The sequence below is a fragment of the Nerophis lumbriciformis genome, linkage group LG08 (genome assembly GCF_033978685.3).
Source record: "Nerophis lumbriciformis linkage group LG08, RoL_Nlum_v2.1, whole genome shotgun sequence".
NCBI lineage: Eukaryota > Metazoa > Chordata > Actinopteri > Syngnathiformes > Syngnathidae > Nerophis > Nerophis lumbriciformis.
The window spans coordinates 8,359,938-8,387,427 of NC_084555.2; the positions used below are offsets into that span (position 1 = coordinate 8,359,938).

At 40.6% G+C, this 27,490-nt stretch overlaps 1 protein-coding gene across 1 annotated transcript in view; it reads right to left on the bottom strand.

The window, feature by feature from the left end:
* e2f2 (E2F transcription factor 2) overlaps positions 1–23,614 on the bottom strand; it is a 36,332-nt gene extending 12,718 nt beyond the window's left edge. Inside the window, exons 1-2 of the mRNA XM_061967930.2 lie at positions 23,046–23,614; positions 25–115 (exon numbers count right to left, since the gene is read on the bottom strand). Coding sequence (XP_061823914.2) covers positions 25–115; positions 23,046–23,309 — 355 coding nt within the window. The 5' untranslated portion in view covers positions 23,310–23,614. The remainder of the gene's footprint in view (positions 1–24; positions 116–23,045) is intronic.
* Between the last annotated feature and the right edge of the window lie 3,876 nt (positions 23,615–27,490).

Below are 27,490 nucleotides of genomic sequence, written 5' to 3' on the forward strand. Positions count from 1 at the left end.
TTAATAAAAAAGTCATGTTCTCACTTCTTGGACTTGCTGCAATGCTGCCTTTGCCTTTAGGGGTGCGGAACTCAGGGAGGAAAATCGGATCTTCAAGATCCAGCTTCCTTTTAGCCTAAAAGAAGCAGAGACATGCGTATTGTTTTAATAATACACGTTTATTGTCACAATCAGACAAGAGTACACCCGTTGCCTTCAAGACCAGGCGTCCTTCATTTACTCTGAAAACATTCAAGCATAAAACGGAGGCAACAAAAGTGCTAAAGGAAGGCTGGAAAGTTGCCCCCTCAGTCATAAATGTGCCAACAGCCCTCAAGTGCAAGAACAAAGCATCCCCTTACACTTTCCCAAGCAATTCAACAGGGCAGCGTGTAGGTGGGGGGGGGGGGAGTAATCACCTCTCAACCCACCGCCTGCACAACGCCAGGAAATCCTCAGAATGAACCCACCCCCTCAAGCCTTTCCACGGCTCCTTCGTGGCTTTTCTTCTACATTGACGGCACACCATGAATACAAAGATTATTAACTGTAACTCGACACACACTGGCAGCATGGAGAAAAACCACACACGTCATTAAAACTTTTTTAAACAGTGTGACTGACGTTGACCTCAGGGGTGTAAAAAAAAGGAATATATAAATCTTATTTGTAAGGATTCTTATTTGATTAAAAAAAAAATCAGAAATCGATTTAAAAAAAAAAAAAGTTTAAATCTGTTTTGTCCAGTCACTCAGGCAAATAGATAGATAGATAGATAGATAGATAGATAGATAGATAGATAGTACTTTATTAATTCCTTCAGGAAAATTTAAATTCCAGCAGCAGTGTACAGAATTGAGATCGAATTTAAAAAGTAAAAAGTAAATAATGGGGGTATAAATGGAAATAAAATAGAAAATATTACAATAAGAATAAAAATAAAACGCAATAAGTACAAAAATATAACGGGAAAAATAAGAATATAACAAAAAGGAACTAGGCAGTAGTGACCATGTTATGAAAATGTATTGCACTGTTAATTGCAAATCATATTGTTGATTAGGGCTGCGAATCTTTGGGTGACCCACGATTCGATTTAATATTGATTCTTGGGGTCAAGATTTGATTATAAATCGATTTTTTCGATTCAACACGATTCTCGATTCCAAAAACGATATTTTTCCGATTCAAAACGATTCTCTATTCATTCAATACATAGGATTTCAGCAGGATCTAGCCCAGTCTGCTGACATGCAAGCAGTGTAGTAGATTTTTGTAAAAAGCTTTTATAATTGTAAAGGACAATGTTTTATCAACTGATTGCAATAATGTAAATTAGTTTTAACTATTAAATGAACCAAAAATAGGACTTATTTTATCTTTGAGAAAATATTGGAAACAGTGTGTTGTCAAGCTTATGAGAGTAAGCCACTGTGACACAATTGTTATTTTTTATTTTTTTTTATAAATGTCTAATGATAATGTCAATGGGGGATTTTTAATCACTGCTATGTTGAAATTGTAACTAAAATTCATACTGTTGTTGATGATATTCATTTTTGTTTCACTACTTTTGGTTTGTTCTGTGTCGTGTTTGTGTCTCCTCTCAATTGCTCTGTTTATTGCAGTTCTGAGTGTTGCCTGGTCGGGTTTGGTTTTGGAATTGGATTTCAGTGTTATGGTATTGCTGTGTATTGTTTTGTTGGATTGATTAATAAAAAATAAAAAAATAAAAAAAAAATTAAAAAAAATAAAAAATAAAAAATAAAAAAAATAAAATAAAAAATAAATAAAAGAAAATCAATTTTTCCCAAGAATCAAATCGTGTGGTGCTTAAAGATTCACAGCCCTCGTCGAAATAACAAAAACCTGCTCATTTACTTGTGACTTTCACCAGAGACTTAAGGAGAATGGGCAGCTTGTTGCCATCGTTTCCCTCCATTTAAACATGAGCATCATTTACATTTACAGTCTTTCTTTTTCACGATAATTTATACTCTTGTCTAACAGAGCTAAATTCTTTGTAGGTCTTGACCACATTGACAATAAAGCTTTCATTCATGCCATATGCCTTATTCACACTGCAAGTCAATTCAGATTTTTTTTTGCCCATATTAGACCTGCATCAAATGTTTCATGTCAATGTGAACTAGGGCTGGATGACTATGGCAAAACAAATAATCAGGATTATTTTGAATTATATTGTAATCACGATAAATTATAACAATATAACATTTTGAAGATAAATATTGTAAATATTACGCATATATTTTATAATCGCTATATTTAGTGTATTGTCCTTTCCATCCTTACACTTTCCATCATTGTAACTGAGCTACTGTGTGGAACAAGTTCCCTTGTGGATCATTAAAGTTTGTCTAAGTCTAAGTCTAAGTCTAAATTACAAAATTATTTATGAACTTGACAACACGAGTATTTATTGTGCCACCAAAACTCAACTTTAAAAATAGTTTTAAAAACAACTGGCTATAAATTAGTAACAAAAAAACACCAACAAGTAAAATAATAATAGCAATAAGAATATATTCAAATCACAATAGCAATAAAAAGAACAATAAAATTCAGTTTTTCTATTTTGTTTTTTTTATACCTTTTACACTTATTTTTACCACCATATATAAATAAAATGTAATAAATAGTTTGTTGATTATATGCAAAAATACTCACATTTATTGGTGTCAGACACATCTTTGGACAATTCTGACCAGTATTTTAGGTTTAAAGCCTAATAATTGTGTAAATGTATCAATAAGTGCTTTAAGTACATTATCAGAATCAGAATCAGAATCAGAATCAGCTTTATTGTCATTACGCAAGGTAACGAGATTGAGGCCATTCCATACAGTGCGATGTGTGCATGCTAGAAAAACAATGTGCAAATATATAGAAATATAAAAAATGTAGAAGTGCAATGAATATGGTGTGAAATGAATATATACATGAAAAAACAAAACAAAAACAGGGTGGTTGGTGGAATGGGTTATTGCACCGAAGAGAAGGCAGTTATGAGCGACAATGGGGCAGTCCGTTCAGGATGGTTATGGCCCTGGGGAAGAAGCTGTTCTTTAGCCTGTTTGTTTTGGTTTTAATGCACCTGTAGCGCTTCCCAGAGGGCAGCAGGTGGAACAGGTCAGAGCCAGGGTGGGTGCTGTCCTTGATGATGGCACTGGCTCTGTTGAGGCAGCGGGAGGTGTAGATGTCCGTCAGAGAGGGGAGAGGGCGGCCGATGATCTTCTGAGCCGTCTTGACCACTCTTTGCAGCCTCTCCCTGTCTGCTGCAGTGCAGCTGCCGTACCATACCGTAATACAGTAGGTCAGCAGGCTCTCGATGGACGAGCGGTAGAAGGTCAGCAGCAGGTCAGGCTTCAGGTTGTACTTCCCGAGGACTCTAAGGAAGTGTAGCCGCTGCTGAGCCTTCTTGATGATTGATGTGGTGTTGACTGTCCAGGAGAAGTCAGTAGAGATGTGGACTGCAAGGTACCTGAAGGTGTGGACCCTCTCTACACGCTCGCCGTTGATGTAGAGGGGGGCAGGGTCGGTGCTGCTCCTCCTGAAGTCGACGACGATCTCTCTGGTCTTGCTGGTGTTGAGAGCGAGGTTGTTCTCCGAAGACCAGGCCGTCAGCTTCAGGACCTCCTCTCTGTAGGCAGCCTCGTCACCCCTGGAGATGAGCCCGACCACTGTGGTATCGTCGGCGAACTTGACGGTAAGGTTGTCACTGTGGGCCGGACTGCAGTCATGGGTGTAAAGGCAGTAGAGGAGGGGGCTCAGCACACAGCCATGTGGGGAGCCGATGCTCAGCGTGCGGGAGGATGAGAGGTGCGGGCCAAGTCTCACATTCTGGGGTCGGTCCGTTAGGAAGTCCCTTATCCAGGCGTTTGTGAGAGGGGGGAGGCCAAGAGTGTCCAGTTTATTGCAGAGTCTGTCCGGGATTATTGTATTGAAGGCAGAGCTATAGTCACATTTGCATCCAGTGCAAATCTTAATATTCTGGAACAAGGTGATGTTCATGCACGGTTCATTTTGTGCACCAGTAAAAAAAAAACATACAACTTTGTCTTGAATTTTTAAAAATATATATAATAATATTTTTCACTAAAGAAGGGTTCGGTGAATGCACATTTGAAACAGGTGGGGTTCGGTACCTCCAACAAGGTTAAGAACCACTGGTCTAGTCTCTTACGTGAATGAGCTAAATAATATTATTTGATATTTTACGGTAATGTGTTAATAATTTCACACATAAGTCGCTCCTGAGTACCGGTATAAGTCGCACCCCCGGCCAAACTATGAAAAAAACTGCGACTTATAGTCCGAAAAATACGGTACCCAATCTACTGTTACTGTCTGTCACTTTTTCCACACCATAAGTGTTCCCCCCCCAGATTAATGTAGTCATTTTTCATAGCCAGCAAACCTGTGTGACAGGTTATATGTTGCTATTGAGCATTGCACTTATATTACCCTAAATAAATGCCTGGGGCAGTGAAACAACTAGCTGGAGGTTTTGGAACACACCCCAGACTGGAAGCAGCAAAACCCTAAAAGACATCAGATATGGTAAATATAAAAAAGGTATTTAAAAAAAAAAGGCTTTTTATTTTTACTACCGTATTTTCCGCACTATAAGGCGCACCGGATTATTAGCCGCACCTTCAATGAATGGCATATTTCATAACTTTGTCCACCAATAAGCCGCCCCGGACTATAAGCCGCGCCTACGCTGCGCTAAAGGGAATGTCAAAAAAACAGTCAGATAGGTCAGTCAAACTTTAATAATATATTAAAAACCAGCGTTCTAACAACTCTGTTCACTCCCAAAATGTACGCAAATGTGCAATCACAAACATAGTAAAATTCAAAATAGTGCAGAGCAATAGCAACATAATGTTGCTCGAACGTTAATGTCACAACACACAAAATAAACATAGCGCTCACTTTCTGAAGTTATTCTTCATTCGTAAATCCTTCGTCTTCGGTGTCCGAAGTGAAAAGTTGGGCAAATTTACGATCCACTGGCAGATGTTGGCGTCGTCTGGCGCTGCCTCCTCGTCTTAGTGAAGGTGTGTTCGCCTTCTGTCATCCATTGTTCCCACGCAGTTAGCAGTCTAGCTTCGAATGCCCTGTTGACACCAATATCTAGCGGCTGGAGGTCTTTTGTCAATCCACCCGGAATGACGGCGAGTATTGAATTAAGCGCGTAAGCGTGTCTCTCAATGTGCTGTTATGAGCTAGCAAATATAACAACTACACTACCCAGCATGCAACGATAGTTACGAACATGCGCAGTAGCCCTGAGAAGCGTTGTTGTATGCTGGCAGTTAGAATGTGGTTATGAGCACGCTGTGAGTAAACGTTGAGAACTCAGTTAACACGCCTCGTCTGCATTATTTATAATTAGACAGACAACACACTTAATAGGAGCCATTTTGGGGTCTTTACATAAACACACAAATGGAAATGAAACGTCACATATCCCAGCATGCACCGCGCGCTTCTTCGTCATCCACTGTTCCCACGCAGTTAGCAGTCTAGCTTCGAATGCCCTGTTGACACCAATATCTAGCGGCTGGAGGTCTTTTGTCAATCCACCCGGAATGACGGCGAGTATTGAATTAAGCGCGTAAGCGTGTCTCTTAATGTGATGTTATGAGCTAGCAAATATAACAACTACACTACCCAGCATGCAACGATAGTTACGAGCATGCGCGGTAGCCCTGAGAAGCGTTGTTGTATGCTGGGAGTTAGAATGTGGTTATGAGCACGCTGTGAGTAAACGTTGAGAACTCAGTTAACACGCCTCGTCTGCATTATTTATAATTAGACAGACAACACACTTAATAGGAGCCATTTTGGGGTCTTTACATAAACACACAAATGGAAATGAAACGTCACATATCCCAGCATGCACCGCGCGCTTCTTCTACGGGGAAAAAAGATGGCGGCTGTTTACCGTAGTTGCGAGACCTAAACTTTATGAAAATGAATCTTAATATTTATCCATATATAAAGCGCACCGGGTTATAAGGCGCACTGTCAGCTTTTGAGAAAATTTGTGGTTTTTAGGTGCGCCTTATAGTGCGGAAAATACGGTACCCTAAATAAATGCCTGGGGCAGTGAAACAACTAGCTGGAGGTTTTGGAACACACCCCAGACTGGAAGCAGCAAAACCCTAAAAGACATCAGATATGGTAAATATAAAAAAGGTATTTTAAAAAAAAAAGGCTTTTTATTTTTACTAATTAGCATTTTCATGTTTCAAAATGGCAGACAGGCATCTACATGTGTTTCCATGACATGGCTACAACACTGAAAAAGCTACTTACAGCTCAGAAGGCATATTTAAAAACAGCTGACAATCTCAGCAGGAGGAGGAAAAAAAAGTGTTGAGTCCTCTTGTTGGATAGTGAAAGCTGCCATTGTGCGACATGTCCACCTGTTGTAGGCGACATCTGGAGCTACACAAAATATACAAGTAAGGATTTTTAACCCTACATTGGAACGGCTTTGGACATACAAGACGACTTAATGTAAACAAAATGGTGACTGTTAGCTAATCACTAATCATAATCTTATGTTAATGTCAAACAAGATCATTAAGAACAAAAAAGTGCACAGTAAGCACCACAAAAGGGCAACAACTAAAAGATGTAAAAACTGCTTAAAAAGGTGCTTAAAACAGCATTAGTTGCTTTCTAGGTTAGCTATCATTATGGAGTCACTTTATTATTAAATGCCTACTGAAACCCACTACTACCGACCACACAGTCTGATAGTTTATGTATCAATGATGAAATCTTAACATTGCAACACATGCCAATACGGCCGGGTTAGCTTACTAAAGTGCAATTTTAAATTTCGTGCGAAATATCCTGCTGAAAACGTCTCGGTATGATGACGTCAGCGCGTGACGTCACGGATTGTAGAGGACATTTTGGGACAGCATGGTGGCCAGCTATTAAGTCGTCTGTTTTCATCGCAAAATTCCACAGTATTCTGGACATCTGTGTTGGTGAATCTTTTGCAATTTGTTCAATGAACAATGGAGACAGCAAAGAAGAAAGCTGTAGGTGGGAAGCGGTGTATTGCGGCAGGTGTTGTGCCGGATAACGCACCCCCGCCGTAGAATGCACCCCCTGACTGTTGTGCCGGATAACACAGCCGGTGTTTCATTGTTTACATTCCCGGAAGATGACAGTCAAGCTTTACCATTGGCCTGTGGAGAACTGGGGCAACAAAGACTCTTACCAGGAGGACTTTGAGTTGGATACGCAGACGCAGTTGCGGCTTCCAAACATTTGATCGCTTGCCCGTACGTGCGTGCCGCTATGTGCATGTCACGTACGTAACTTTGGGGACTTTGGGGAAATATATGTGCTGTATGAACTTTGGGGAGGTGAACGGTACTTTGGGCTGTGGGATTGAGTGTGTTGTGCAGGTGTTTGAGTTGTATTGGCGGGTTATATGGACGGGTTAGGGGAGGTGTTTGTTATGCGGGATTAATTTGTGGCATATTAAATATAAGCCTGGTTGTGTCGTGGCTAATAGAGTATATATATGTCTTGTGTTTATTTACTGTTTTAGTCATTCCCAGCTGAATATCAGGTCCCACCCGCCTCTCACAGCATCTTCCCTATCTGAATCGCTCCCACTGCCCTCTAGTCCTTCACTCTCTCTTTCCTCATCCACAAATCTTTCATCCTCGCTCAAATTAATGGGGAAATGGTCGCTTTCTCGGTCCGAATCGCTCTCGCTGCTGGTGGCCATGATTGTAAACAATGTGCGGATGTGAGGAGCTCCACAACCTGTGACGTCACGCTACTCGTCTGCTACTTCCGGTACAGGCAAGGCTTTTTTATCAGCGACCAAAAGTTGCGAACTTTATCGTCGATGTTCTCTACTAAATCCTTTCAGCAAAAATATGGCAATATCACGAAATGATCAAGTATGACACATAGAATGGACCTGCTATCCCCGTTTAAATAAGAAAATCGCATTTCAGTAGGCCTTTAAGTCATGGTTTCTGGTACAAATTACAATACATTTTTAATCTGAGAAAGAAAAAAAAAAGTTATCTACGGTGGCCGAGAAAGGTCAAAACAATTGCAAACGCCACAACACAAGACCCATCAGCCACAACAAAAATGCAAAAGCAACAACAAAATAATTTTAAGCCACAACGGAAGTGACATTAAAGTGTTCCAGTTCCATTCACACATTTAAAAAAAAACTTTACGACCAATGTCTTAGAAAAATGGATCGCTCTTGAATCAACACCAGTAGTTAACACGATTAACTCCTATAACAATCGGGGTGAACATAACAGAAGATCTATGCTGGGACATTAACACTGCTTCTACAATCGGAAAGGCCCAACAACGTCTTTTTTTTTTTTTTGAGGAAACTAAAATGCGCAAACATTCCGCAGAAATCAATGGTCAACTTTTACAACTGTGCCATCAGCAGTGTCCTCACTTACGGATTTTTAGTGTGGTTTGCTAGCTGCACTAAAGCGAACCAACAGGCCCTCCAGCGAGTGGTTAAAGCGGCGGGGAAAATTACAAGGACGATACTCCCAGAGATGAGTGCCATGTACACAACTCGCTGCCTAAAGCGAGTACACAACATCCTGAAAGACAGATACCACCCAGCACATGGCCTCTTCAACCTGCTACCCTCTGGAAAGAGGTATAGATCGATTCGCGCCAGGACCACCAGAATGTCTCACAGTCTGTATCCCCAGGCTGTGAGACTGCTAAATGAACAGCCTGCCCCTTTGCTGCCCCGGACCATCTTATTACCTCACTCTTCACCACCTCAATAATTGTGCTCTGGACATTGCATTGCTGCAACATCAACGTAACACCCATCAGACATCTGACTGTTCCCACCCCCACGTCCCTCTATTCGCCATCTTCCTGACAATGCTAAAATGTAAACTATTGTCAACCTGCACATCAATGCAGTTTCTATGCCGCTGGACAAAGCTCAAACAAAATCTCGTTGTTCATGTATGACTTAAGTGTTACGTGGTGGAAGTCGCATTTGTAGTGGCTTTATGTTGTTGTAGCGTGGTGTAAAGTTACTGTGGCTTTTGCAATGGTGTTGTAGCTTTATGTTGTTGTAGAGTGGTGTAAAGTTGCTGTGGATTTTACAAATGTGTTGTGGCGTTTGAATTTGTAGTGGATTTTTGCAATCGTGCGTTATTGAGTTGCGGCATTTACATTGGTTGTAGCGTTACGGTGTTGAGTCGCAACGCTACGTGGTTGAGTTGTGGTGTCTGCATTTATTGTGACCCTTCTCGGCATTCGTAGAATCCTAACATTTGTATTGCTGCGAAGTTAAAAACAACATTCCAAAGTGTGTCACAGTGCCACTGAGCAAACTCCACGCCTCTATCTGCAAGACTAGCAGAATCGCAGCGTTCACGTTCTGCACTGTGACCTCACCCTGCCTGGGAGCTCGGCATCACAAGTTTCCCACCCAGTCGGTCATGCTTGACTGATTGGAGCGGTTGAGTCGTTGTCAGGTGAAAAAATGCACATCAAACCTTTCCTGTCTGGCTTGTGTGAGGCTCCGGATTCCAACTAAGCCAAGGGCAAGTTACAGTATGCCTGCAAAGAGTGTCTACTCCTCGGTACACATCACCTGCTTTCCCTACCACACCCTAGTTATAGTAGAAGGAAAACAATGGCTGTTCTGCTGATGAGCAACAAGTAGTAGGGTGGATCTGTCATTTAGTGTTTGTTTTTAGCTTTGGTGGGGGTTGACTTTTAAAAGACATTCCATATTGTGAGACAGAGGCGTAAAAGATGTATTTTCACTGGTATGGCATTGTGAGATGTGCTTTCGCACAGACAACATCCCACCTCGGTTATGTCCCTGACAAAAAGAACATTTTTGGGTTGATGTCACCCCCAATCTGTGCCTGTGCTGTTCACACATAATAGGTCCCTTATCTATCATGTTCCTGCTTGTTCTAACTGTACTGATGTTTCAATTGTGTGGCATCTCTGTCAAAAATGTGCTTTTTCCCCTCCAAAAGGGCTGGAATTGTGGGTGTGCTTTTAAGCAGACACCATCAAGCCTCCAAAGCCGGAAAATGGGTGGGTTGACTTTGACACCCCCATTGCGTGTTGCAGTGACGTGCGGTGAGGTTCATGACTGGTGAGGCACTGACTTCATCACAGTCAGATTTACAAACATATGAACCCTAAAGAGTATCTTATTCACCATTTGATTGGCAGCAGTTAACGGGTTATGTTTAAAAGCTCATACCAGCATTCTTCCCTGCTTGGCACTCAGCATCAAGGGTTGGAATTGGGGGTTAAATCACCAAAAATGATTCCCGGGCGCGGCGCCGCTGCTGCCCACTGCTCCCCTCACCTCCCAGGGGGTGATCAAGGGGATGGGTCAAATGCAGAGAACAAATTTCACCACACCTAGTGTGTGTGTGACAATCATTGGTACTTTAACTTAACTTTAACTTTACACATACAAACTGTAGCACACAAAAAGCACATTTAATAAAAAAAACAACTTTATTATGGTCTTACCTTTACTTATAAGTGCGGGAACAGTGGTGTTCGTGTTGGAGGAGTTGTGAATGAATGAAATATGAAATCCGTGCTGCAGTCTGCAGGTGTACCTAATGTTGTGTCCCTGCAGTCGTTCACGGCTCCTCCGGCGCGAGCATTGTTGTTTTTGCACTTTTTGGCTTCTTGTTAACTGACTCTTTTTGGGTGGATTCGGTCTTGCACGTGGAGGGTTTGGGTGTGGGCTTTGGTTGGTGTGGCGCTCCCGTCGGGGGGTGCATTCTGCGGCGGGGGTGCATTAACCGGCACCAGGAGGCGGGATTACTGCGAGCCTCACACAGTGCGTCTTCGCAACAGTTTTATGATTGCTCAGCACAAGAAATACGTTACACACATACAGTTGTTGACAAAATACACTGTACATTATATACCTCAGCTAACTAAACTATGGAAATGTATAATATAGTTCATATAGCAATACGGTCTCACTGCACAGCAGGCCAGCAGTTAGCCGAGTCACTGTGCAATCCATGTTGAGGCACAACTGAGTGACGTGCCTCAACTGGCTGCTGATCACCGCACCGTCTCTTCTCAGTATTTGAACGGCAAATGTGAAAATTCAGCGATTTTGAATAAAAATACTCTAAAACTGGTGAAGTTAAATGGAAAATAACGTTATAGTATAATCACTGGATACATATAACAATTTAATTTTTTTAAATTTAAAAAAAAAAAAAATTTCTTTCCATTATGGGGCCTCACCTGTCTCCAGTGACTGCACGTCACTGGCGTGTTGGTGCCGTTCACACAGAACAGGAAAACAGTCAAAAGTCAGAAATAGTAGTCTTTAGAAGACAAATAGGTGCAACTTTGCAGGATTTCTGCAGGAAAGGAGTATTTTTTTACGAGACGGCATAGCGCGATCTACTTTCACAGACGCTGAACCCCTTTTCTGATACTACCTCTAAAACCGACTTCAACAACTCACTATGTTCACACAGAACACCACCAAGGCAAAAAAAAAAAAAACGTGGAAAAAGCGGTTTTAAGGACAACTCTATTGTTACAGCAAGATTGTCATCTTTCTGTGAGAAAACGGCCTATTATTTTCATTGGAATGCTTCCACACATGCGCCATCCCACTTCCGAGGCTGGAATATTCGGTGGATGACTTTGGTGCTTTTCACTCTAAACCAGGACTTTAGGTGGAATAGCTGCAAGAAATAATCGGCTCGTGTGAAAAGGACTCTGAGTGGTTCAGGGTCAGCTTTGGTCAAAGACTTTATTGCCAAAAAGGTGACTATTTCTCCAGAGAGGAAAAGTTAAATTGACTTGGTATTTGTGTTTTTAACTGTCAAAACCAAAACAAGGTAATTGATTCACGCCATGTTCCTTTTGGCACCTCTATGTTTCAGCTTTATAGCTCCTGGGATCGGATAGGGGGGTCCTATATTTGCCTTTTTTTCATTGATCAGCAATCGGCAGCCGATCTTTACCACAGCTGCTGTGCCCCAGTGTTAACATGCTAAAAATTGTACTTACGTGAAAGATTCCTTCAAAAAGGGATGCACACACAGCAAAACACAATGACAGTGCATTTTCATAGTCCTCGTTTATGCAGGAGTTGCATGAATTCCAGGAAGGTGCATATCTCGCCACAACACCGACTCCAGTTTACTTAGTGCAAGCTACAACGAACGTGTAGTCTATTCCACATTGTGAAGCCACTTCTAAACAAATCAAAGTTTATTTACACAGCCCTTGATCACAAATGACTCAAAGAGCTTCACAAACCACAACGACATCCTTCCAAGATACTAATCGTCCCCACGGAAAATAAACTAAGTTTCTAACAAGTACCATTATTACTGGAAGACTAGATAGATAGATAAATAGATAGTACTTTATTGATTCCTTCAGGAGAGTTCCCTCATGAAAATTAAAAGGAATAGGAGTACCGTATTTTTCGGAGTATAAGTCGCTCCTGAGTATAAGTCGCACCGGCCGAAAATGCATAATAAAGAAGCAAAAAAACCCATAAATAAGTTGCATTTTTTGAGGAAATGTATTTGACAAAACCCAACACCAAGAATAGACATTTGAAAGGCAATTTAAAATAAATAAAGAACAGTGAACAATAGGCTGCATAAGTGTACGTTATATGAGGCATAAATAACCAACTGAGAATGTGCCTGGTATGTTAACATATTATGGTAAGAGTCATTCAAATAACTATAACATATAGAACATGCTATACATTTACCAAACAATCTGTCACTCCTAATCGCTAAATCCGATGACATCTTATACGTCTAGTCTCTTACGTGAATGAGCTAAATAATATTATTTGATATTTTACGGTAATGTGTTAATAATTTCACACATAAGTCGCTCCTGAGTATAAGTCGCACCCCCGGCCAAACAATGAAAAAAACTGCAACTTATAGTCCGGAAAATACGGTACCCAATCTACTGTTACTGTCTGTCACTTTTTCCACACCATAATGATTCACCCCAGATTAATGTAGTCATTTTTCATAGCCAGCAAACCTGTGTGACAGGTTATATGTTGCACTAATTGTAAGTGTATCTTGTGTTTTTTTATGTTGATTTAATTAAAAAAAAAAAATTAAAAATTAAAATTAAAATTAAAAAAAGATACCGATAACAAAAAAAACTATACCGATAATTTCTGATATTACATTTTAACGCATTTATCGGCCCATCTCTAATAAAAATAGATTCTGTTGTCGAGATTGTGATACATATCGTAGGACAGGGGGTACAGATTATGGATGTATGCCACATGTTAAACAACATTGCAACACAGCACAGGTTGCAGAGCATGGTAACATGAATGTGGAGGGAAATGAGTGTCTCCATGGTGACAGCCGGGACAGTCAAGTAGGCGCAAAATCCTCATTTAAAAATAGGGCGGTCTGCACCACATTTGTTATTAATTTTCTTGGTAGCCACTAATTTATTGAATTTTATAGTTTGCACACGCTGTTTAGCCCTTGTTACCGTATTTTCCGCACCATAAGGCGCCCTGGGTTAAAAGCCGCGCCTTCAATGAACGGCATATTTCAAAACTTTGTCCACCTATAAGCCGCCCGGTGTTGTAAGCCGCATCTAACTGCGCTAAAGGAATGTCAAAAAAACAGTCAGATAGGTCAGTCAAACTTTAATAATATATTAAAAACCAGCGTTCTAACAACTCTGTTCACTCCCAAAATGTACGCAAATGTGCAATCACAAACATAGTAAAATTCAAAATAGTGCAGAGCAATAGCAACATAATGTTGCTCGAACGTTAATGTCACAACACACAAAATAAACATAACGCTCACTTTCTGAAGTTATTCTTCATTCATAAATCCCTCGAATTATTCTCCTTCGTTGTCCGAATTGAAAGGTTGGGCGAATGTGGGATCCAAAATGTCGTCTGGCGCTGTCTCCCTGTCTCCCTGTCTTGGTGAACGTCACGTGTGTTCGCCTTCTGTCATCCACTGTTCCCACGCAGTTAGCAGTCTAGCTTCGAATGCCCTGTTGACACCAATATCTAGCGGCTGGAGGTCTTTTGTCAATCCACCCGGAATGACGGCGAGTATTGAATTAAGCGCGTAAGCGTGTCTCTTAATGTGATGTTATGAGCTAGCAAATATAACAACTACACTACCCAGCATGCAACGATAGTGACGAGCATGCGCGGTAGCCCTGAGAAGCGTTGTTGTATGCTGGCAGTTAGAATGTGGTTATGAGCACGCTGTGAGAAAACGTTGAGAACTCAGTTAACACGCCTCGTCTGCATTATTTATAATTAGACAGACAACACACTTAATAGGAGCCATTTTGGGGTCTTTACATAAACACACAAATGGAAATGAAACGTCACATATCCCAGCATGCACCGCGCGCTTCTTCTACGGGGAAAAAAGATGGCGGCTGTTTACCGAAGTTGCGAGACCGAAACTTTATGAAAATGAATCTTAATATTTATCCATATATAAAGCGCACCGGGTTATAAGGCGCACTGTCAGCTTTTGAGAAAATGTGTGGTTTTTAGGTGCGCCTTATAGTGCGGAAAATACGGTACTTAAATCTTGGTACCGTATTTTCCGCACTATAAGCCGCCCCGGGTTATTAGCCGCACCTTCAATGAATGGCATATTTCAAAACTTTGTCCACCTATAAGCCGCCCCGGACTATAAGCCGCGCCTACGCTGCGCTAAAGGGAATGTCAAAAAAACAGTCAGATAGGTCAGACAAACTTTAATAATATATTAAAAACCAGCGTTCTAACAACTCTGTCCCAAAATGTACGCAAATGTGCAATCACAAACATAGTAAAATTCAAACTAGTGCAGAGCAATAGCAACATAATGTTGCTCGAACGTTAATGTCACAACACACAAAATAAACATAGCGCTCACCTTCTGAAGTTATTCTTCATTCGTAAATCCTTCGAATTCTTCGTCTTCGGTGTCCGAATTGAAAAGTTGGGCAAATGTGGGATCCAAAATGGCCGGTTCCGTCTCGTCGAAGTCATCGGAGTCAGTGTCACTGTTGTCCAGCAGTTGCTGTGAAATAGTGGTCCGTGTGCGGATGGAGAGATTGCGTCTTTTCATGAACCGGAAACACCAAGAAGCACCACCTTTAAAATCATCCAGGTGAAGTTCGCTTGCTAGCGTTGTTGCCTTCATTCGAATAGTGATGGTGCTGACACTTCTGCTTGCTGCTCTCTGCTCAACAACCCACTGTTCGAGTTTGTCCTCCAACAGTTGCCATCTTGCTTTGTTCCCTCGGAAACTCTGTTTTGTCTTCTTTACCTGGCACAGGTCATCTTCTTGCTTCCTCCACCTACGCACCATTGATTCATTTATGTTATATTCTCTTGCTGCTGCTCTATTTCCGTGTTCTTCGGCATGACTTATTGCCTTAAGTTTAAATTCTGCGTTATACGCGTGTCGCTTAGTAGGAGCCATTTTGTGGTCTGGTCTTTACAGATGTAAACACACAAAGGAAATGAAACGAAAATCCGCGCGCTTCTTCTTCTTCCGGGGGCGGGTGGTTGCTTACAGTAGAAGAAGAAGCGCTTCCTGTTCTATGGGGGCGGGTGCTTACCTTGGCGGTTGCTTGCGTAGAAGAAGAAGCGCTTCCTGTTCTACCGGGAAAAAAGATGGCGGCTGTTTACCGAAGTTGCGAGACCTAAACTTTATGAAAATGAATCTTAATATTTATCCATATATAAAGCGCACCGGGTTAAAAGCCGCACTGTCAGCTTTTGAGTAAATTTGTGGTTTTTAGGTGCGGCTAATGGTGCGGAAAATACGGTATTTTGGGTCCAAAGAATATACCGTATTTTTCGGAGTGTAAGTCGCACCGGAGTATAAGTCGCACCTGCCGAAAATGCATAATAAAGAAGAAAAAAAAGATATATAAGTTGCACTGGAGTATAAGTCACATTTTTTGGGGACATTTATTTGATAAAACCCAACATTTGAAAGGCAATTTAAAATAAATAAAGAATAGTGAACAACTGAATAAGTGTACGTTATATGGTGCATAAATAACCAACTGAGAACGTGCCTGGTATGTTAACGTTACATATTATGGTAAGAGTCATTCAAATAACTATAACATATAGAACATGCTATACGTTTACCAAACAATCTGTCACTCCTCATCGCTAAATCCCATGAAATCTTATACGTCTAGTCTCTTACGTGAATGAGCTAAATAATATTATTTGATATTTTACGGTAATGTGTTAATAATTTCACACATAAGTCGCTCCTGAGTATAAGTCGCACCACCGGCCAAACAATAAAAAAAAACTGCGACTTATAGTCCGAAAAATACGGCAATCAACAAGATAATCTTTATCATAATGTGTTATTGTAGTAACTTGCAAAAAGGTTTTCACCTATATAATCTGTCAAAGTAACAAATCAGAACCTGAGATCCCTAAAAATCGGAACGGGATCAGAAACCGACAATGTTGATCGAGTCATCCCGAGTTTTGAAACCTGAAAAACGATTTGATTGGAAAACAGTGTCTCAGGGTGGAGTTAAAATTCTTACGCATGTTAAAACTGCCTGTTAGAGCACTGTGCAATCATGTCGGAACACATCAACAATAGTAATAGTAGCTTTATAGCTTATAACATTTCTTTGATCAAATGTACCACAAAATGAACCCAAGTTTGACATCACCAACTATAGGCCTGGCATGCACATTACGGCCTTTTTCAGTTGTTTTTGCACGTCAATTCTGATCGTCTTGACTGGGTTGTTGTGGTGTAAACGTGCCCGACATCCAGTTGGCAACGAGGCCAGCGTCACACCCTGAAGGTGACAGCGTCCCTGGGGGAGCGCGACAGAAGACCGTTTACGGTGGTCATTGCTTATGCGTGCACTACAAGCGCCGCATTTTATGGAGAACGTATGTGATAAACAGTGCCTGCTGTGTCCCTGCCATGCAACTCTATTGTACGTGGGAGTGAAAGTGAAAACAGTTTTACATTTGTTTTACAAAAGAAAGCCTTGGACTTTGGAAGGTTTTCTTTATACGTGTAAAACATTTACACCACTGTCACCGTGGAAGTACATGGTTTATAACACGGATTGTTTATTTTTTTACACTTAGCGTGATTTAAAAGGAGCTTTAAAGGGGAACATTATCACAATTTCAGAAGGGTTGAAACCATTAAAAATCAGTTCCCAGTGGCTTATTTAATTTTTCGAAGTGTTTTTCAAAATTTTACCCATCACGCAATATCCCTAAAAAAAAGCTTCAAAGTGCCTGATTTTAACCATCGTTATAAACACCCGTCCATTTTCCTGTGATGTCACACGGTGATGCCAACACAAACAAACATGGCGCATAGAACAGCAAGGTATAGCGACATTAGCTCGGATTCAGACTCGGATTTCAGCGGCTTAAGCGATTCAACAGATTACGCATGTATTGAAACGGATGGTTGTACTGTGGAGGCAGGTAGCGAAAACGAAATTGAAGAAGAAACTGAAGCTATTGAGCCATATCGGTTTGAACCGTATGCAAGCGAAAACGACGAAAACGACACGACAGCCAGCGACACGGGAGAAAGCGAGGACGAATTCGGCGATCGCCTTCTAACCAACGATTGGTATGTGTTTGTTTGGCATTAAAGGAAACTAACAACTATGAACTAGGTTTACAGCATATTAAATACATTTGGCAACATGCACTTTGAGAGTGCAGCCAGCCCAGTTTTCATCAATTAATATATTCTGTAGACATACCCTCATCCGCTCTCTTTTCCTGAAAGCTGATATGTCTAGTCCAGTTGGAAATGCATCTGCTTTGAGTGTCGCAGGATATCCGCACATTCTTGCCATCTCTGTCGTAGCATAGCTTTCGTCGGTAAAGTGTGCGGAACAAACGTCCAATTTCTTGCCACTTTCGCATCTTTGGGCCACTGGTGCAACTTGAAACCGTCCCTGTTCGTGTTGTTACACCCTCCGACAACACACCGACGAGGCATGATGTCTCCAAGGTACGGAAAACAGTCGAAAAAACGGAAAATAACAGAGCTGATCTGACTCGGTGTTGGTAATGTGTTTGAGAAAATGGCGGATTGCTTCCCGATGTGACGTCACGTTGTGACGTCATCGCTCCGAGAGCGAATAATAGAAAGGTGTTTAATTCGCCAAAATTCACCCATTTAGAGTTCGGAAATCGGTTAAAAAAATATATGGTCTTTTTTCTGCAACATCAAGGTATATATTGACGCTTACATAGGACTGGTGATAATGTTCTCCTTTAATAACACATCAAGTCTTTATGGCATTTTGTCACTTGGAAAAGGGCCATTATTGAGCGTCACTTTGTTCTTTTACTCGAAAACTATACCCATAACAACATTCATAACTTAAATGTGGTTCCTGGGTGTTCTTGGCATTGTGCAGACGTGTCAAATGAGGACACTATCTTTGAAGCTAAAGAGGAATTGAACAACGGGCTATGTTGCAAGAGACCAGTGTTCCTTCCCTTACATGAAAAATGTGATGAAGATGCCACGTTAAAAGTTGCGATATTTTATTTGAAAAAATAATAATGAAAACACCAATTTAAAAAGGGAAATATATTTGGACAAGCTGTAGAAAATGGATGGATATATAAGAATATCAATAATTATGGGCATCAACCTAAATAAAACACCTATGTTGCAATACAGTTTTCACTAATTTTGCCTCGCCCTAGCTTGTACATATTTTAGATGGCCGTACATACGCAGTATTGCTTCATAATATCAAACATCGATATTCCAAAGTTCTGTGCACTTTCCATGAATTACATTCTTCCGATTAGTGAACACACCTCTACAGTTAAATGTTAAAGGGGAACATTATCACAATTTCAGAAGGGTTAAAACCATTAAAAATCAGTTCCCAGTGGCTTATTTTATTTTTCGACGTTTTTTTAAAAATTTTACCCATCACGCAATATCCCTAAAAAAAGCTTCAAAGTGCCTGATTTTAACCATCGTTATATACACCTGTCCATTTTCCTGTGATGTCACATAGTGATGCCAACACAAACAAACATGGCGCATAGAACAGCAAGCTATAGCGACATTAGCTCGGATTCAGACTCGGATTTCAGCGGCTTAAGCGATTCAACAGATTACGCATGTATTGAAACGGATGGTTGTAGTGTGGAGGCAGGTAGCCAAAACGAAACAGAAGAAGAAACTGAAGCTATTGAGCCATATCGGTTTGAACCGTATGCAAGCGAAACCGACGAAAACGACACGGGAGAAAGCGAGGACGAATTCGGCGATCGCCTTCTAACCAACGATTGGTATGTGTTTGTTTGGCATTAAAGGAAACTATCAACTATGAACTAGGTTTACAGCATATGAAATACATTTGGCAACAACATGCACTTTGAGAGTGCAGACAGCCCAATTTTCATCAATTAATATATTCTGTACACATACCCTCATCCGCTCTCTTTTCCTGAAAGCTGATCTGTCCAGTTTTGGAGTTGATGTCAGCAGGCCAGGGAAGCTAGGGTCGATATTCTTCTCTTGATCATCTTCGGTGGCATAAGGGACGGTGTGAGCCAAGACATCCAGGGGGTTTAGCTCGCTCGTCTGCGGGAACAAACTGCCGCCATTGCTTGCCGTGCTACCGAGGTCCTTTGTCCCTGAATTGCTCACACACTCCGGCAGATTCAATGGGGGTCTGGCGGCAGATTTCTTTGACTTTATCGTTGGAAATGCATCTGCTTTGAGTGTCGCAGGAGATCCACACATTCTTGCCATCTCTGTCGTAGCATAGCTTTCGTCGGTAAAGTGTGCGGAACAAACGTCCAATTTCTTGCCACTTTGGCATCTTTGGGCCACTGGTGCAACTTGAATCCGTCCCTGTTCGTGTTGTTACACCCTCCGACAACACACCGACGAGGCATGATGTCTCCAAGGTACGGAAAACAGTCGAAAAAACGGAAAATAACAGAGCTGATTTGACTCGGTGTTTGAGAAAATGGCGGATTGCTTCCCATCGCTCCGAGAGTGAATATTAGAAAGGCGTTTAATTCGCCAAAATTCACCCATTTAGAGTTCGGAAATCGGTTAAAAAAATATATGGTCTTTTTTCTGCAACATCAAGGTATATATTGACGCTTACATAGGTCTGGTGATAATGTTCCCCTTTAAAAGGGCTACCTGTTGCTTTTGCCATACTATTGAATAGAATATTAAAGCAACAACATATTGTTTGTTACACTTTTATTGCCAATAGCCTGCTGGTATTCCACTTCTGACGCCAACTAGTGAATATAAATAGCATTGTCACAACAATATCCCATCGCTTTTTAAAATGCCATCAGGGTCGTTGGTGTACATTTACGGTGATTATCACCAGGTGGGGTCACAGTGTGTGTGTGTAGTGAAATAAATGTACACAGAATGCTACACACACACACACACAGACATTGTAGGAGGGGCAAAGACCATATACTATCAGTGTGAAAACATGTCGAGTATATGACGTCTTTATCAGCACTTCTGATAGACCGCCCAGTAAAGACTCTCAAGCTAGTGCAGGGTTGCGAATGTTATAGTACCACTCTTTGGGGAGTACCTGAACGCATCATCCGACTATAGCATTAATGACCGCATGTCCACCTTAGCGTACGATTAGCCAGGCGATTTACGTTACGTACTAATCCTCTTGCGGTAGTTAATAGCCAACGCAGGCCTCATGGCATAGAGGGCGGCGGGGTTAACATGAGATTTGCGGCAGGACCCTAACCCACTGGTGTCACCCGAACTTAACCTTTGCAGCTTTGGCGGCCTGCAATACGACAAACAACAGCTGCTGGCGACGAGTGTAGGGATCCAACACTTTGCTGCATTCGAATATGCTAAAGAGCAATCTAATGTAGGTCAATATAAGCAAATTAGTGTAATATCTATTAACCTTTGTGTAATGTTCATATTGTTGTTACTCAGCCAGCGTTTGTGAACATTAGTAAACATTTTAACACTTTTATGTTAAAATACTGAACAGATGTTTATTGGGATAAGATAAACATAAAAGTGTTAAAATGTTTATCCCAATAAACATCTATTCAGTATTTTAAGTGTTTTTTAAGTGTTTGATTGTGAGGCATTAAAAGCCACAAAATGCAACGGGTCCATCAGACCCACAAACGCCAGCTGAGTAACAACAATATGAACGTTGCACGGAAAATTGCTCTGCCAGTTTCTGCATCCCACAGGGATACTTCTTTTGTGTTTCTGCACCTGCGGTTCCCACACAAGGTTGCAACATTGTTTGTCAACACGGTCTGCTCTCATTTTCTCGCACATTTGGTAAATGGTAAATGGGTCGTACTTGTATAACGCTTTTCTACCTTTTTAAGGAACTCAAAGCGCTTTGACACTATTTTCCACATTCACCCATTCACGCGCACACATTCACACACTGATGGCATTTGACCCTCTGATGTTCTGTGTACCTACACTCTGTCCTCCTCCTGTCTAGGACTGCTGTGTGTGTGTGTGCGTGGGTGGGTGTGGTACACAGAACATCAATTTCCACACTTCTTTTTAAGAAACTCAAAGCACTTTGACACTATTTTCTACATTCACCCATTCACACACACACATTCACACACTGATGGCATTTAAATGATAAATGATAAATGGGTTGTACTTGTATAGCGCTTTTCTACCTTCAAGGTACTCAAAGCGCTTTGACACTACTTCCACATTTACCCATTCACACACACATTCACACACTGATGGAGGGAGCTGCCATGCAAGGCGCTAACCAGCACCCATCAGGAGCAAGGGTGAAGTGTCTTGCTCAGGACATGACGAGGTTGGTACTAGGTGGGGATTGAACCAGGGACCCTCGGGTTGTGCACGGCCACTCTCCCACTGCGCCACGCCGTCCCATTTGACCCTCTGATGTTCTGTGTACCTACACTCTGTCCTCCTCCTGTCTAGGACTGCTGTGTGTGTGTGCGTGGGTGGGTGTGGTACACAGAACATCAATGTCCACACTTCTTTTTAAGAAACTCAAAGCACTTTGACACTATTTTCTACATTCACACACACACATTCACACACTGATGGCATTTGACCCTCTGATGTTCTGTGTACCTACACTCTGTCCTCCTCCTGTCTAGGACTGCTGTGTGTGTGTGTGCGTGGGTGGGTGTGGTACACAGAACGTCAATTTCCACACTTCTATTAACCCCGGGTCCAGTGGACCCGGACATCTTATATGTAATAGAAATGTGTAAGGGGGGGGGGGGGGGGGGGGTGTATAGTGTGTGGTCATTAAATATGTATTCTGATATATGTTCTTCACAAAAAATGAGCCAAAGTCAGTGAGTCTCAGTTTGAAAAATTAATTAATTGTATCATTTTTCTTTTAATAAAAAATGAAAACGGGTCCCACAGACCCGAACACCACACAAGGGTTAATATATATACCCTATTTTTTGGACTATAAGTCACAGTTTTTTTTCATAGTTTGGTAGGGCTCTAATGCGATTTATATATGTTTTTTTCCTTCTTTGTAATGCATTTTCGGCTGGTGCGACTTATACTCTGAAAAATACGGTAGTATGTCTTTAGAACGTGCCAAGGGTCAAACAACACACTGCAGGCCCACTTCTGACACCGTGGGATTATCAATTTTATACACCAAGTATACCACCATGTTGGCTACTACTAGTTCTTGTCTTTTTGTCACACCAGTTGTTTATGACCTTTGACCTCACATGGCCGCAACAGAGGCGGACAGGTGGGACAGTGGTAAGTCACATCCTTTAAATGAACAACTTTCTGGTGACAGAAAACACAAAAGTGAAAACTTTTGCACAACAATGGACACAAACTAACGTCGCGTTTGCGTCAAAGCCCATTAAAACACGCACATATAATCGTTATTATTATTCCACCCACACAAGCCACACAAAGCGCCGTTGTTCGAGTCCTTACCGGTAGCCGTCCGGTGGTTGATCTGGCCGGCTTAGCTTCGGGTCCGTGGGGGGTTAAGTAGAGGCTGTGCGCTCTTTGTTCCACCATGGCGGTGTTGGAGCAGATCTGGCTGAAGTAGCCCATCGGTACCGTGCTCAATGGCGGACTGGACAGACCGGTGTTGAAGAAGTCCGCTTTAGCAGGGAAGCTAGCGAGAACCTTCATCTTGGGCTGGCTGGCCGGCCGTACGGACGCCGGGGAGACGCCTCTGGGCAGCCGCATCATTGTAGATCCGTCAACAATCGTGTTGGATTTCAAGGCTAAAACGGCTCTAGAGGCGTGAAAGAACTAAATGCATGAGTAAAACATGCAACAAAACACCAAATGGTGACGTCAGCAGAAAACAAAAAAAAGTGTACACAAACTCGCCCTAAAGTGATAAAAACATGGCTTAAAGTGTACACAACTTGCACAAAAAAGACGACGGACGGCGCACAGAGTCCAGCTTCCGGTTTTTTTGTGTGTGTCCGTGTGTGTGTGCGTGTAAGGCAAGCTCCTCAAGTCTATATCTCCATTCAACAAGGAGAACAACTCAGCGCTTTTTAGCGCCAAACTTCGTCGCGCGAAATTTAGATCTCCCGCGGTTGGAGCTCGAATCTGATTGGCCCGCGGCACGCTCGGCTTGTCAGTATTTACATAAGGCAGTTGAGTAGCCAGGCGAGGAGGGGGCGGGTGTTGGTGTTCTTAAAGATACAGGAGCCCCCTTTTCTTTTCTTTTTGTTTCCACTGAGGCCATATTGTTCTTAAAGAAAACCTAAGTTTAAGGAACCAAATAATCAAAAATAACTTTAAAAGTAATGAATGTTAGGAATGCCAAACGTTTTTTTTTTTTTAATAAAACGGTAACGTACAGATAAATAAATATAAAAATGAAAGAAATACTGTAGATAGATAGATAGTACTTTATTGATTCTTTCAGGAGAGTTCCCTCAGAAAAAATTAAATTCCAGCAGCGGTGTACAAAATTGAGATCGAATTTAAAAAGTAAATAAAATGGAAACAAAATAGAAAAATATTACAATAGAATAAAAATAAAAAGCAACAATGAGAATAAAAATATAACAGTAAAATAAGAATATAACAAGAGAAACTAAGCAGTAGTAACCATGTTATGAAAAAGTATTGCACTGCTATTGTTTTGCATCCCCATTTACTATCCTAGTACCCCCCCTCCCCCCCAGAGAGGAGTTGTACAGTCTAATGGCGTGTGGGACAAAGGAGTTTTTCAGTCTATTAGTCCTGCACTTGGGATGAAGCAGTCTAGCACTGAACAGGCTCCTCTGGCTAATCCAATCCACTTTATTCATATAGCACATTTAAACAACAAAATGTTTCCAAAGTGCTGCACAACAATATTAAACACAATTAAAAACAATATAAAATAAATATGATTAAAAACAATTTCAAAGGGTAAAACCAATTAAAACAGTAAATAGAAAGCAACATTTTAAAAACACAGAGGACAACAGAGGACCACACAACTCACGTAGTGTTAAAAGCCAGAGAATAAAAGTGGGTCTTAAGACGAGACTTAAAACACTCCACTGTGGGAGCAGTTCGAACATGGAGGGGCAGAGTGTTCCAGAGCTTAGGTTCGACCACAGAGAAGGCCCTGTCTCCCCTGGTTTTAAGTCTCGTCTTGGACACCACGAGCTGGAGCTGGCTCTCGGACCTCAGAGCGCGCGCAGGATTGTAAGTTTGGATGAGGTCCGAGATATACTGAGGTGCCAGTCCATGTAAAGCTTTAAAAACAAACAGCAAGGTTTTAAAATCAATTCTAAAATGAACAGGGAGCCAGTGCAAACTCTCAAGGATTGGGGTTATATGCTGGGCTACTGGCTACTGATAACGGTATGCAGAGGGTGCCTGGCATCATCCAGGATGCTCACTAGTTTTTCCACAGTCCTCTTCTCTGCCACCGTCACCAGTGAGTCCAGTTTTATTCCGATCGTAGAACCGGCCTGCCTGATCAGTTTCTCCGGTCTGGAGCTGTTCTTCTTAGATGTACTGCCCCCCCAGCACACTACGGTGTATTCGAAATATGTGATAGTATGTGTAGTCTCTTAACCTATACATCAAATATGATATAAAGTAAAATATTGTTCATTAGTGTGCACTGTCCCGAATACAAAAATAAAAATAAACCATACATGGAAATGTATTTACAGTAATATCCCTATCTATTTAAATTCAACATATTTTATTACCATTTGATGGTCGCCCCCCCTACCCTACCCCTGTCCTACTTCTTCCCTGCTATTATGCTATTCTAATATTCTCTTCAAATTTCACACACTTAAAATGAGCAACATATACAACCATCGAACACAGAAAACATACACTGTAGGACATTGAGTTTATGACTATATATTCGGCTTTAATAGTGCCCGTAGTGGTCTTTGGCTTTGTGTGTGGAGGAAAAAAAAGGTCATCGCACACAAAGGCTATTGTGGACTATATAGGCGAGGGGAGTTTGTGTGTGGTAATTGGATTCATCCAGTAACACTCTTGCTTATTGGCTCAGGGAAGATATTGAAAGACAACAGCCCCTCCCCCCACACCAAGCCAGATGACATGACCCCCCTTGCCCCCCTTCCCTCCTTCCACTGGTTGGCTGAGACATCCCTTTGAGAGTCTTTTGTATATTATAATCATCAATATTCCCTTTTTTTTTTTTTTTACTGTCCATTCTACTTTAACTAGTTATTTAATAAACATCATCATTTTAATACTATGATTTATTTGTTCTTATAGCCATACAATAAGTCATCACTACTCTAATGTTAAATGTTGTTTGAAATCAAACAACAACAATGAATAGTGATATTATTGGTTAAAGCTTGATACATGTTTATGTCTGTTTATGGTATTTAGTAAAACTTGACATTGGTGCAGATATATGTTTGTGACCGCTGAATACATGTTTTAGTATTTCCATTTGCCTGCAAGTTTGAAGTATCTTCGTTTCACATCGTCATCTTGTGGTATTTTTTGGTACCTGCAGTTCGTGTATCTTTTTGTGTTCCTATATCATTTTAGTTTCTTTACGTAACATTCATCCATTTATTTACTTCTTTCTTTATTTATTTAGTTTATTTCGAACATGAAGACACTTACAGTATAATACATCACACAGTTTCATATCATTTCACTTTGCATCATGTCCCGAAAAGGAGTAGGAAGAAGCAAAGCTTATTTAATCCTACCCCTTTCCCACTTCAGAGCGTTTACAAATGTATAGAATCATTTACTGACCTTTTTATAATAAAATAACATATGTGAATTAGTATATACAACAGTTTTGTAATATGTAATTAATTAATTCAGTCATTATTAACATACTGAGATGAAGAATATCTTATTTTCAATAAGGTTGAAAGTGTTTTTCATAATTCTTCTTCTTTGTACTTTCTAAGCACCATTAATTTGAACAACCTCTTAAACTGGATCATATCAGTACAATGTTTAACTTCATTACTTAATCCATTCCATAATTTGATTCCACATACTGATATGCTAAAGGTTCTAAGTGTTGTACGTGCATACAAATGTTTTAAATTAGATTTTCCTCCAAGATTATATTTCTCCTCTTTAGTTGAGAAGAATTGTTGTACATTCTTTGGTAGCAGGTTATAGTTTGCTTTGTACATCATTTTAGCTGTTTGCAATTTTACCAAATCACCAAACTTTAATATTTTTGACTCAATAAATAAAGGGTTTGTATGTTCTCTATATTCAACATTATGTATTATTCTAATTGATCTTTTTTGTAACATGGTTAGCGAATGTAGTGCACATTTTTAGTTATTTCCCCATATTTCTGCACAATAACTCAGATATGGTAACACTAGCGAGCAGTATAGAATATGAAGTGTTTTTTGGCCCAGGACGTATTTTGCTTTATTCATTATTGAAATGTTTTTTGCCACCTTAAGTTGTATGTTTTGTTTATGAGATTTCCAGTTCAGAAATCTTAGTTAAAAAACTAAATAAAATACAATTTTTAACGACATATAGTAATATCCTTACTATTAGTGTGCAAATATATTTCTAATGCAATAAAAATGTATCAGATTCCCTATAATACTATATTCTCTTTTCATTTTTCTTAAAAAAAAAATAAATCATAAATTTATTAAAATAAATGATAGATAATTAAAAAAAACATATCCTTATTCTGATTTGTATTATTATGTATGTATATTCCTAATGCACTAAAAAAGTATCGGCATAAATCCATCATTTACAAAAAAAAGTGTCATATTAACACTCAAAGTTAATTTTGTCTACTAAATATTAGGATGTGGGGCGAAACACTGTCCTCTTGTGGCATATTTTCGTACAAGCTTAAATGTATTTCCGTATTTTTTTATATAAAATATATATTTTATATTATATTTTCATCT